Source organism: Podarcis raffonei, chromosome 10 (assembly GCF_027172205.1).
Source record: "Podarcis raffonei isolate rPodRaf1 chromosome 10, rPodRaf1.pri, whole genome shotgun sequence".
In the NCBI taxonomy this organism is placed as follows: Eukaryota; Metazoa; Chordata; class Lepidosauria; order Squamata; family Lacertidae; genus Podarcis; species Podarcis raffonei.
Window position 1 is genome coordinate 3,097,925 of NC_070611.1, and position 13,596 is coordinate 3,111,520.

At 51.1% G+C, this 13,596-nt stretch overlaps 2 protein-coding genes across 8 annotated transcripts in view; one reads left to right on the forward strand and one right to left on the reverse strand.

Moving 5' to 3' along the window:
- Positions 1 to 13,596, reverse strand: part of DMTF1 (cyclin D binding myb like transcription factor 1) — a 167,471-nt gene that overhangs the window by 101,483 nt on the left and 52,392 nt on the right. The gene's annotated exons all lie outside the window — the stretch shown is intronic.
- TMEM243 (transmembrane protein 243) overlaps positions 11,169 to 13,596 on the forward strand; it is a 40,107-nt gene continuing 37,679 nt past the window's right edge. For 3 of the 4 annotated variants that reach the window (XM_053406106.1, XM_053406104.1, XM_053406108.1), the window contains exons 1-2: positions 11,496 to 11,768; positions 13,085 to 13,424. In XM_053406106.1, the coding sequence (XP_053262081.1) occupies positions 13,347 to 13,424 (78 nt within the window). In that variant the 5' untranslated portion in view covers positions 11,496 to 11,768; positions 13,085 to 13,346. Of the gene's footprint in view, positions 11,193 to 11,495; positions 11,769 to 13,084; positions 13,425 to 13,596 lie in introns of those variants that run through there. The other variant, XM_053406107.1, reaches the window with a different exon arrangement.

Genomic DNA, 13,596 nt, shown 5'->3' on the forward strand with positions numbered 1-13,596 from the left:
GGGCGATATTCTTCAGCGTCTGCGGAGAGGAGACGTTTGAAATCGCCCGGGCTCTCCTTGCGCCTGAAGACGTCGCTACTGTTCCATACAAAACAATAATGGAACAGCTGAAGGGGCACTTTTCGCCGCAGCCCTCAGTGGTGGCTCGTCGAAATGCCTTCTACGCAAAGCGGCAAGCCCCTGGGGAAACCATAACTGGGTTTGTGACCTCTCTCCGCCAAGCCGCCCGGTTCTGCAACTTCTCAGAGCTGGAGAACATGCTTCGTGACCGCCTCGTCGGTGGCCTGAAGGATGAGAAGCTGCAACGACGCCTCTACGCTAAGAAGGACCTAACGTTCCAGGTCGCTCTGGAGGAGGCCCTGGCAACGGAAGCTGCCGAGAGGTCGACGCAAGAGGCACGGCTGAGCCAGCTGTCCCAACCGAGGGTCCACCACGAAGACCTCACCGACGACTCAGGATCCGACAGGGAGGAGGTGCACCGAGTACAGCAGCACACTCAAGCAGCACACATACCACAGCTGCCTCGACGAGAAGGAGGGAACTGCGCAAGCTGTGGAGAAAGTCACGAGAGGAGGACCTGCCGTTTCCGCAACGCAGAGTGCAGGCAGTGCAGAAAATTGGGACACATCGCCCGGGTGTGTCGGGCTCGGCCCACCCGACGCCAGGCATCAGATGACCAATCCAAGAGCCCCAGGTCCCGGGGCCCAACGCACCAAGGCAACTCGACAGAGCTCACGGACTTCCAGGTATACCAGTTGCCCCACCCCAACGTAGAGAAAATTTATGTTGACGTACAGATAGAGGGGGCCCCATGCCGCATGGAGCTTGACACGGGTTCAACTCTATCCATAATCTCGGCAAGGACCTTAAGGAAACTGTGTCCTACTGGGGGTCCCAAACTCAGGCCGGCCCCATTCACCCTCCGGGACTTCCAAAAACGTAAGGTCCCCACAATGGGGGTGGGGACCTTCAGGGTGCAATACCGAGGGCGGACGCGGCAACTGGACTTGCTTGTGGTCAAGGGCCCCTACATTAGCTTACTGGGATTGGCATGGTTTGGACCACTGGGGCTAGCCGTCACCGGGGTGAACCACACTAGCTTACAAGTGGACGTGGACGCCATATGCAAGGAATTTCCGGGGGGGTTCGATGGGAAATTGGGACAGTATACGGGCCCCCCCATTGCTCTACAGCTTGACCCCGCAGTACGACCGGTCAGGCTCAAGGCCCGCCGGGTCCCGTTCGCCCTGAAACCCCGTATAGACGAGGAATTGGACCGGCTCGTGGAGCAAGGAGTGCTGGAGCCGGTGCCTAATGCCCCCTGGGAAACCCCAATCGTCACGCCCGTCAAGCCTAATGGTTCAGTCCGCATCTGCGCAGACTACAAATGTACCATAAACAAGGCCCTCACGGCCCATGCATACCCAGTGCCAGTGGTCAGCCATGTTCTTGCCACCCTGGCTGGGTCGAAAATTTTTGGCAAGCTGGACTTGGCCCAAGCATATCAACAGCTGCCAGTAGATGAGGCCACAGCAGAGGCACAGACGATTGTGACGCACAGAGGAGCATTCAGGGTAAAGCGGCTGCAATTCGGTGTCAGCGTGGCACCAGGCATATTCCAGAATCTAATGGACTCTCTACTTAAAGGGATTCCTGGCGTCACCCCCTTCTTCGATGATGTGTTGATTGCCGGGCCGACACCAGAGGAGTTTGAGGACCGCCTCCGCACCGTTCTGCACCGTTTCCAGACGGCGGGTCTCAAGGTGAAGCGGGAAAAATGTCTACTAGGAGTGCCTCAGGTGGACTTTCTGGGATTTATGGTGGACGCAGAAGGGGTCCACCCGACTGGGGACAAGGTACGGGCCATTTGTGATGCCCCAGCGCCCAAGAACAAGACTGAACTTCAGGCCTTCTTGGGACTATTGAACTTTTACCATTCCTTCCTTCCCCACAAGGCGGCGGTAGCAGAGCCCCTACACAGACTCCTGGACAAGCGGGCCCCTTGGGTGTGGGGCCAGCGCCAGGAGGCCGCATTCCAGGCAGTCAAGGACTTGCTTGTCTCAAACTCGGTCTTGGCACACTTCGACGAGAGGCTGCCGGTGGTGCTAGCATGCGATGCCTCGCCCTATGGAATTGGCGCTGTCCTGGGACACCAACTCCCGGATGGAAGAGAGGTACCGGTGGCATACTTTTCCCAGACACTCAACGCAACCGAGCGGAACTACTCGCAAATCGACAAGGAGGGTCTGGCAATCGTGAAGGGAGTAAAAAAATTCCATGATTTCTTGTACGGGCGGCCCTTCACCGTGGTGACTGACCACAAGCCGTTGCTTGGCTTATTTGCCCCGGAAAAGCAGACCCCCCAAGTGCTGTCTCCTCGCGTCCTCAGGTGGTCAATTTTCCTTGCCAGCTACCAGTATGCACTGATTCACCGTCCGGGGAAGGCGATGGGCCATGCGGATGCCCTCAGCAGGCTACCACTACCGGAAACAGGCCCCGACCCAGCACCTGCACAAGAGGTTATGAGCCTGGAGCTGCTTCCCGACCGCCCCATTCAGGCACAAGAAGTTGCACACCATTCCAAGAAAGATAGGGTCATCTCCCGGGTCCTGGACTGGGTGTGGAGGGGATGGCCCAGCAGCAGCCCCGGGCCAGAATTTGCCGGCTACACAACCCGCAAACATGAACTGTCGGCCCACAAGGGGTGCCTGTTATGGGGAAGCAGGGTCGTTGTTCCCCAGCCCCTCCGCAAAAGGGTCCTCACAGCCCTACACGAGACACACCCAGGGGTAGTAAGAATGAAGGCCCTTGCCAGGAGTTATGTGTGGTGGCCGGGGATCGACGGAGAGATAGAGGCCTGGGTCAAACACTGCCAGGCCTGCCAAGAATCCCGCCCAGATCCCCCAAGGGCCCCAGTCCAGTCCTGGGAGTCCGCCCGAGCACCATGGTCACGCCTGCATGTGGACTTCGCTGGCCCCTTTCAGGGGAAAACATTTTTCATAGCGGTGGAGTCCTACACCAAATGGCTGGAAGTCGCACTGGTACCGTCCACTTCTACGTCCGCAGCCATCCGGGTACTACGCAGGCTGTTTGCAACCCACGGGCTCCCTGACACTCTCGTCTCAGACAACGGGACTGCATTTACGTCAGGAGAATTCCAAACCTTCACAGCGCAGAACGCCATCCGCCACATCCGTTCGGCGCCATTCCATCCTGCCACCAATGGCCAAGCAGAACGCATGGTGCGGACCACCAAGGACACCCTTCGCCGCATGACGCAAGGGGATTGGGAGTACCGCCTTGCCACATTCCTTCTAGCACAGCACAGCACCCCCAGCTCAACAACTGGCCGGAGCCCCGCTGAACTACTAATGGGTCGGCGCCTTGCAATCAGATTGGACCGCATTCACCCTGATAGAGCTCAGGATGAGGTAGTGGTGGGGGAAGGCAGGAACCCCCGGACCTTCGAGGCCCAGGACCCAGTGTACGCAAAGAATTTTGGGGCAGGCCCAGCATGGGTACCCGCCACAGTCACCAGGGTCACTGGCCCCGTGTCGTACGAGGTGCTAACAGATGGGGGGCAATGCTGGCGCCGCCACTGCGACCAGATACGGCGATGATTCCCGGGAGAAAACCAGGAGGAGGAAAGGTCAGAGGAGTCCCAAGGGAACAGAGGGGCAGTGAGGCCCATAGAGCACGAGGGGCCAGCAGGAGAGGCAGAATCAGTAAATACAGAGAGGACCTGCGAGGCCGAAAGGACACCGGAACCAGAACCACGACTGAGCGAGCCGGTTGCGCCAGACCAAATAGCCCCATCACAGCCAGCATCCTTGGAACACGAGCCAGAACCTGAACCCCGGACCAGGGAACACCCCAGGCCGCAACGCACACGTAGGCCGCCAGCGTACCTCGAGGACTATGAATGCGACCTCCCGGGCAGGACTGGAACTTAGAGGGGAGGGGTGTTATGTACTGAGTTGAATAGGATCCAAACTGCAGCAGTCTGATTGGTCCTAGAACAATAGGATTCAGAATGCAGCAGTCTGATTGGTCCTAGAACAATGCAGCAGTATGATTGGTTGGCAGGAACTACCCAATCATGCTCCAGATAGAAGTGAATCCACAACCTGATTGGCTTACAGTAGAATTCCGGAATTAGCCAATCATGTGCAGCCCATTGTGTAAATAATGTATATAAAGCAGATACTTTGAGGGGACTTTCATTCATTCCTCCTCACCACTATGAGCTGAATAAAGAGCATGAAATCACTTCGCGACTCTGAGTATATTTCATCTTTCTGCAAACAAATGAGGATGAATGCTCAATAAACAGGGTGGAAGCATCCTCAGGTATAAGAAGCTCCCTGCAGGATTGTAACCAAATCACAATCTTTTACTCCAAGCTATCTCATAGTGTTTTCTTAAAAAAAAGAGAGAGACTATAATGTTCTTCTGAATTCTTTGCATTGAAGGTTAGATGCAAAGGTGTCAGTAACTGGAGAGTCCAGTACTTTGCCTCAGTTTGAACTACAGGGCTTACTGCCACTGCCAAAGGGGCTTCGCTGACCTGGACTATCCTTTCAGCCTTTAGCCCACTTAAGAAGCAGATAAAAAGAAAAAAGAGACAATTGACACTGACACCGAGCTACAATTACCTCAGTGATGTTTGGAAGGGTTTGAGAAGAAGGTGTGTTTACATTTCAAAACTGGTTTAACTGTCATGGTTTCTCCCTATGGAATCCTGGGAACTGTAGTTCTGTGTTAGGCTTCAGGCTTGTCTAACAGAAGCAAAAACCCCTTCAGAGCCCTCACAAAAGAATGAGATCTGCAGATCAGCCCCAGACGGGTGAGCTTTCAAACAAGTCTGATAGACACTGCTAGTGAGGTAATCCCTGCCTCAGTTGCTCATTAGTAGAGTTTAGGTAACATAGTAGTCGTGCAGGTTTGCCAATATAATGGAGTTGAGGATGTGCCCATCAGACCACATGGCTCAGTATAAATACAGCAAGTCATAAAATAAAAACATTGTGATGGGCAGGTTGGAAGATTTCCTGTTCCAGAGTATTATATCCTATTCAAATTGATTTTATGCATCATATGACTGATCCCAATAACCTTTGAGCAGAACCAACAGAGAGCGTTTACTTTGTGAAGTATAGTTTTCAATGGTTAATATTTGGGGCTTATATTTTTGCCTATGAATATTCCTTATCATGTGACAGCATATTGCCAACATGTAAACAAACACATCCATTCATTCATTAGGAATGCTTGCCCAATTTACGTCCTTGGGGCTCAGCAGATACCACAAAGAATTGGCCCACTTCTGATTCAGAATTATCACATGAGATGATGAAAAGTTTCCTGAAGTGTTTGCTGAAGTCACAGACCAATGCCGTTTTCACCCACCTTCCCTTTCAACGGATATATTTGGTACATTCAACCCAAGCTCTTACTCTTTCATTTACTGACCTGTATGTAGCTAAGATAGAAATATAATGTATTTTGCACTTATGAATGCACTGGTGTGCCAAACTCCTAGGAAATTCCATCACTGCACTGAGAGTTATTTCAGGAGCCGAATGCTCTGAATCATGTTTATTCATCATTGACAGAGCACTTTGAGATCCTCACAGCGCCTGCCTTGAAAAGGTCATGGCATACTAATTTCCCTGGCTTTCAGTGCCAGCAAGAAAAGCACATTTTTGGCTATCAATCCTCATCATCACCATTATCATAGCCATCCTTTTGTTGCTCTGTGTTGGTAGGTGACAAATGAAAAAAACAACAACCACAAAGAGTAATGAAGAGCAAAGTCTCAGGTCCCCTGAAATAATTGAGAAAAGGAAAATATGCTAAGGAATTGCACTGGCACTCAAAAAACATCAGGACATTTTAAAGAAAGAAAGGAGACAGCATGGATGGGCTCACTTTGGTCTCATGTGATCTACCTATTCCTGTGCTGGAAAGCCAGTGGTCCATGGCATGTGCAATATATTTTCAGTGGAAGAGGGCATGATCAAGATCTCTTAAGCAGGGATGGGGAATCTGTGACCCTCCAGATATTGTAGGACTCCAGCACTCATCATCCTACCAGCCATGCTGACTGGGACTGGTATATGAGATATGTTGCTGTCCGAATCCACCATTCTTTGCAAGAATCCCAGGAATCTAAAGCTGCTAGTCAACTGATCAGTGATGCATTAGGTAACATAAGGACTACCTTGTGTTCACCTCTGAGCAATATTGTTTTTTGCATAAGGCACTGTAGAACAATAAAAAATACAGGTCCAGATGGAACAAGGAGCCAGTGTAAAGAGCCACAAAGAGGCCTAAGAGGACAAGTGGGAACACTGAGCTGTGTTGCAGAAGAACAAAAACCGAAGGCTGAGAGGGAGAAATAGGGATGCAAGACTACATTCTTAGCTCTCAAGTCAGTGCTTTCCCCCACTAAATTAGTGGGTGGACCATTCCGACTTCTGGGCTTGCCCTCCATGGGGCCAGTCCCATGACATCATCAGTTGATGTGGGGCCTTCGTAATTCTGGTATGCATGTGTGCTGGGCCTGGGGGTAACCCATGCAACGTGGTTCAGGACCGGTCCAGAATCCGAAGGTTCCGCTAGTCGTCAGTCCGACAGGGCCAAGGCAGAACACCAAGCAAGGACAGGTGCAGGATCTGGCATACAGCAATGTTGCTCCCACAACCTGGGGCGGGGCCCAACAGCCTTTTATCTTTGTCGGGGTAGCAGCCGGTCCTCATCCCCCAGCAACTCACCTCCCTGTTTCGCCTGAAGGTGAGCACTCTTCCTGCGAGTACTCAGGTCTCTCCTTCTCTCAGACCTCAGTCTCTGCAGCTCGGGAGACGTTGGTAGGTTACTAGACCCAGGGGCCTCCTCAGCCTCCCCTGACCAAACTGGTAGTGGAACAGCTGTAAGCGATAGCCCAGCTGAAGGCAACAAGGTAATCTGGAGCCAGGGCAGGCTCAGGCCCCTGACTCAGCCCAGCTGGTGCTTGTTGCAGGGGAACCTGTGCAGACTGGTGCTCTTCAGGATCAGGCCCCAGACTAGGTTCAGCTGCCACCTGAGGCAAAGGATCCAGTGCAGACTGAGTCTCCTCTGGTTCTGAGTCCGAGTCCCAGGCCATCACAGCATGCTGCTTCCATTGGTGCCATGGGCATCTTTATCATGATTGATTTTTGCATTGTGCATGTATGCGCACCGTCATGAGGTCTGGGATTGTGTGCTAGTAGCCACCAAGAAACAGCAGGAACAGGTACAAACTCAGTGGGGAGGACAATGATGAATGTGAGGATCATTTGGTGCTTCAAAGAGGTCTGCCTGATTTTGCCCTCAGGCCTCAAGATATGTCATCACAAGATCAGAGCACTGGATTTTCTGGCTCCATTATGACTATTTACTCATATCTGTGCAACAGGAATTTTCTAATGTTTAGTGAATACAGATATGCATGTGCTGATAGACCACCCTTGGAAAATATTGCAAATGCCCCCAAACTCAAATATGTTGATAATCATCTAAACGCTGTTGTATTGCCTGCAATAATGGGTATTTTTAATTTTGCATATATAATTCATGTGTAAAATACAAAGTACTTCTGATGCACAAATCATGATCTAGTAACTTGATAACTTTCTCCCTTTTCAGAACATACAAACGATTCCTTGTGGGCTAAGCAACAGGGCTACTCCCCAAATCCTCCAGATTAAGAGCACTTGGGGCATGATGAGTCTGGAGAGATCCTCACAGAGATTTGAATCATGTGCTGGTTAAACACAGAAAACACCGCAGTGTTTCATCTTTGGGTGTGCCAGGAACCTTTCACCAGTTTGATTTCACTTCCAGTCAAGGTGCACTGTTCTTTACCCAGCAGTTTCATGACTGGAAGGTCAATATGAAATTAAGGGGTTCGTCAGACTTCAGAAACACCACTTGAGTGAACAATGCTCTCAGCATGCGAAGATGATGATGCTTGAGAGGTTAAGGAAGTGGATACCAACACGAGAAATTTCTCACAAATTGTACTTTGGAATTACTCAGAGGTCAGGTACCATTCAGGCTCGCTCAGCTTCCAATAACTTTTTCAAGATGGGCTCTTTGATGTGCCAAGGCACCCACTAGAAGTGGCATCAGCTTTCCAAGCCAATAAGGTTACTCCTATTTGCAAAATCTAAACCACTCAACAGTTATAGGTGGCCAAGTCTCCTGTTGTCTCCTCTTTCCTCCCTCCCTCTTTTCCTTTAAAAAAATTATGGTTAAATCACCAGGGAAGATTCTGGAGCAGATCATTAAGCAAACAGTCTGTGAGCACCTAGAAAGGAATGCTGTAATCACCAATAGTCAGCATGGATTTCTGAAAAATAAGTCATGTCAGACTAACCTGATCTCGTTTTTTGACAGAATTACAAGCCTGGTAGATGAAGGGAACGCAGTGGATGTAGCCTACCTTGATTTCAGCAAGGCATTTGACAAGGTGCCCCATGATATTATTGTAAAGAAGCTGGTAAAATGCGGTCTTGACTATGCTACCACTCAGTGGATTTGTAACTGGCTGACTGACCGAACCCAAAGGGTGCTTATCAATGGTTCCTCTTCATCCTGGAGAAGAGTGACTAGTGGGGTGCCACAGGGTTCTGTCTTGGGCCCGGTCTTATTCAACATCTTTATCAACGACTTGGATGATGGACTCAAGGGCATCCTGATCAAATTTGCAGATGACACCAAACTGGGAGGGGTGGCTAACACCCCAGAGGACAGGGTCACACTTCAAAATGACCTTGACAGATTAGAGAACTGGGCCAAAACAAACAAGATGAATTTTAACAGGGAGAAATGTAAAGTATTGCACTTGGGCAAAAAAATTGAGAGGCACAAATACAAGACGGGTGACACCTGGCTTGAGAGCAGTACATGTGAAAAGGATCTAGGAGTCTTGGTTGACCACAAACTTGACATGAGCCAACAGTGTGACGTGGCAGCTAAAAAAGCCAATGCAATTCTGGGCTGCATCAATAGGAGTATAGCATCTAGATCAAAGGAAGTAATAGTGCCACTGTATACTGCTCTGGTCAGACCTCACCTGGAGTACTGTGTCCAGTTCTGGGCACCACAGTTCAAGAAGGACACTGACCAACTGGAACGTGTCCAGAGGAGGGCAACCAAAATGGTCAAAGGCCTGGAAACGATGCCTTATGAGGAACGGCTAAGGGAGCTGGGCATGTTGAGCCTGGAGAAGAGGAGGTTAAGGGGTGATATGATAGCCATGTTCAAATATATAAAAGGATGTCACATAGAGGAGGGAGAAAGGTTGTTTTCTGCTGCTCCAGAGAAGCGGACACGGAGCAATGGATCCAAACTGCAGGAAAGAAGATTCCACCTAAACATTAGGAAGAACTTCCTGACAGTAAGAGCTGTTTGACAGTGGAATTTGCTGCCAAGGAGTGTGGTGGAGTCTCCTTCTTTGGAGGTCTTTAAGCAGAGGCTTGACAACCATATGTCAGGAGTGCTCTGATGGTGTTTCCTGCTTGGCAGGGGGTTGGACTCGATGGCCCTTGTGGTCTCTTCCAACTCTATGATTCTATTCTATGATTCTACCAGGGGTCTAGTTTACTCCTGTTGAAATGATTTGGTAAGTGAAAATATCAAGCATTCAAGCTAGCTGAGGTCAATTATATATCCCTAACAATTTATTAAAATAGAGAAGAAGAAGAGTTTGGATTTGATATCCCGCTTTATCATTCCCTTTAAGGAGTTTCAAAGCGGCTAACAATCTCCTTTCCCTTCCTCCCCCACAACAAACACTCTGTGAGGTGAGTGGGGCTGAGAGACTTCAAAGAAGTGTGACTGGCCCAAGGTCACCCAGCAGCTGCAGGTGGAGGAGCGGAGACGCGAACCCTGTTCACCAGATTACGAGTCCACCGCTCTTAACCACTATATCATGCTGGAATGTAGCATTTTGCTTGTATCACAAGTTCCATTTTGTTGTGGTTATACCACTTCAAAAGTACTGCAGTATATTTGCCTCCCCATTTTTGTCATTTTTTAAAAAATGTACATCTCTGTGTCTAGTAAACAAAGAAACAAACAAACAAATTATAACAGAGTAAATTATACCCTTGATGTGAGAGTTAACATTTTCATTTTGCAAACTTGCAACACTAGTTCTCTCTGTGTGTGATGCTATTTTGAAAGGGGGTACATGCTCAAAAAACAATGCGATGCTGAGCATATCAGGTATTGAATCTTATAGGTCACACTCACTCTGGAAAATGCTGAGCAAATGTCAACATTTTTTCACTCAGGCTTTCCCTAGCCCTTAAGGGCACACCCTATTTTATGTCTTGGAATCCTTCCTCTTTTACTTTTTCTTTACACTTTTATACTACTACATCATTGCTTTTATGTTGTTTTATATTGTACATTGTTAACAGATTAAAAAAGTGGTTTATAAATGCTTAAAATGTTTATTAATTTACAAAGGTATTTGTATACCGCTTTCTTACAATATCAGGGATAAAACTGTTAGCACATCTGCAAAGCTAAGCAGAGCTTGGTATGGTTTCGAATTGGATGGGATCACCGTGTGCTGAGATTCCTGCATCGCATTAAAAAAGTTATTACTTTTAGATCCTTTTTCTTTCTGAGTAAACCCAGGTGCATATATTGTGTCTGTAGAGCCCATTTTCTCCAAACGAGATGCCGTTTGTATGCATGCGGATGGACGTGCAACAGTCAGGCAGCACGCTAGCAGGCAGACCAACGGGATGAGTCTCCCAGGATGACAAATCCGCCTCCTCGTGTCCTTTGAAAACTCTGCCCCGGGAAGGCGAAGGCGCTGCCCAGCTCGCACCTCGTTCCCCGCAAGCCAGGATCCTGGGCCGCGGGGTCGAGACTCCTGCGCTGCGGCGGACGGGGCTCCCGGACCCTCGCCGCCCCCCCCCGTCCCGATTTGCAGCAAGGGGCGGGTCTGGCCCGCGTCGCCATTGGCGGAGCCGAGCCCGTGAGCTCACAGAGGAAGGCCGGGCTGGCATTAAGGGCGGCTGCCGCTGCTGCTGCTGGTTTGCGACACTTGGCGAGAGGGAGGATTATCCGGCCGAGGGAAGCCAGGAACTTGCCGCTGCCGCCGCCGCCGCTCTTCCCCCGAGGGGCTGCTTCTCCCGGGAGCCTCGCGCCAGGTAGGGGGGAGCGGGGGAGGCGGCGGCGGCGGCCTTCCTTTGCGGAACGGTGCGTTGCCATTTGCTGGGGGGGTCGCACGTGGTTCTCCCCCCCCCGGAAGCCGAGAGGGAGCTGCAAATGTCTTCTTTCTTGAGCTCTCCCAAGCGCTGCCAGGCGCTCTTCCTTCCTCAGCATCCTGGCCGGCGCGCGCGGGGCGGGGGGGGGGTTGCTGCACCTCCGGCCGCCGCTGGTGCCGCAGATCCCGGGCAGAGAAGGGCTGCTCCGTCCGGGGCTGGCGGCGGGGGAGGGAAGAGGAGGAGGGACCTTCGCCTTCCTAGTTGACCGAAAGTGCTCGAGGGACAGCGAAAGTTTGTGGCGCTTTGGTTGAAAATGGAAGAGGTCCTTCTAGAATCTGGGCCGCCGCCGGCATCCGGCTGTAAGAAAACCTGGTTTAAAACGGGGGCGGAGACGTAAGCCCCCCCCGCCCCGGGGCAGGATGTGTAGGAGCAGCCGGTCGTCTCTTCGTCGCTTAGCGTGGTGGCTCCCGCATCTCATCGCCAGTGGATCCCTCTGGCTGGGTTCTTCGGTCGAACCAGGTGCAGTTTTTTGTTCTCAATCCCGGGGTTTCTGTTCACGAGGTTAAACTGCCCCTACAGCTCTCCTGTCATTGTGCATATTTCCTCAAATATGTTTATGTAAAATGATTTGCATGCCATCTTTTCACAGTTCAAACCGTGCTCCAGGTGGCTTATGGCACCCCAAAAAATGTATAATTGCAACGTAACTAAAGCAGCCATAAATAAATTAAATGTTAAAAAAATACACAACCAAACTGAGCTGTATAAATTGCAGGGTCTAAAATAAATATTCAAAATATTTAAACAGCAACGCCCTCCACCCACCGACAAAACCTTCTAAACAACCCCCCAGTGGAAGAGTCTGCTCAGCAGTCTCTGCTTCCGCAGCTGGAGTCAATCTGCCCCCCCCCCCAGGTGCTAGGCCTCCCTCCCAGTTCTGGCCACAGCCCCTGCACAGCTCCTTGGGAGTAATGGCTCTGGGCTTGCCTCCAAGGAAGCCTGCCAGGGGCGGGAAGCAGGAGCGTGACTGTTTGCGGACTGCGGCTGCGCTCTCCTGCCTGGGGTCTAAGGGCTCCCTTTCCCATTCCACAGGCAGAGGCGCTTCACCTGGAAAGGTGGCTCTTGCCTGTGACACCTGGCAAAGAAGAATTTGTATCTGCTGCGCTTGCAGTGCAATGAGGTGACAGAGTGCTGAGACAGTAGGATGGACTTGAGGGGGTTGCTGCTGCATGTGAGAATGAAAGGGAAATGCTCCCAGCCGGAAGGAAGGTTCTGCAGCCTTGCCTTCTGCATGGGATGCTCTGGTTTTCTGTTTGCAGGGAGAGTTCAACACAAGGCAGCATTCGGAGCCGTAACCCCCATCTCTTTCTGCAGTCTGAAGTGGTCACAACAGCCCATTCTACTGCCTCTGAGTTAGGCCATTAGTCCCGCTCAGTATTGTCTGCTCTGGCTGGCAGCCCCTTGGCCAGGGTTCCAGTCTCTCCCAGTCCTATCTGGAGATGTTAGAGATTGAACCGGAACCTTTGGGATGCAGAGCAGCAGCTGCTGTGCCTCTGAGATGCATCCTTCCTGCACCTCTTCTGTGTGTGTAAAACAGGCCAAAGAGGGGGCTTGAAGGGGGGGGGCGAGAATGAGAAGAGTCACCTGTGCAATATAATCCTGAAATGGAGCAGCCCCTTGCTAGTTCTGCCCAGGAGCAGAACCAAAACTTTGGAACCGTGGGTCGTGTTGTTGGGTGGGTCATGTATGCCATGTTCCTACTGAGTCTTCTCTTCTCTTCTTCTTCTTCTTCTTCTTCTTCTTCTTCTTCTTCTTCTTCTTCTTCTTCTTCCCAGCTCTTGATCATGAGGAAGGGAGTCGTGCTTTGGAGGAGAGGAGGCTGGGTTCCCTGGCTTTGAACGCCCAAGTTGTACGCAGCCTGCGGAGCAACAAGAGAAATGTGTTTTCCATAAATAAACTCTTCCCTCCGCCTGATGCTGCGGCTGCTTTTTGCCCCGGGCTCCAGGCCTCTGAGACAAGGAGTGGGTCTGTTCTAAGAGGATCTGCCGATGTGGGAGTGAGAGATCACAGCCAAGCTTGAGAAGAGTTGGGGGAACAATGGAGGACTTTACCACCCGGACATATGGGACCAGAGGGCTGGACAACAGACCTCTCTTTGGAGAGACTTCGCCAAGGGTAAAACGAAATCCTTCGTGTCCCTTCTCTCCTCCAGGAAGGGGCTTGTTTGCGGGGCTGGCCCAGGGCAGTGGGGGGCTGTTAGAGGGCTGCGCTGGTGCTCCCTGAGCTCCAGCGCAGTGTTGCAAGCGATGGTGGCTGCAGCTGTGCTCGAGCCTGGCTGTGCGCAAGC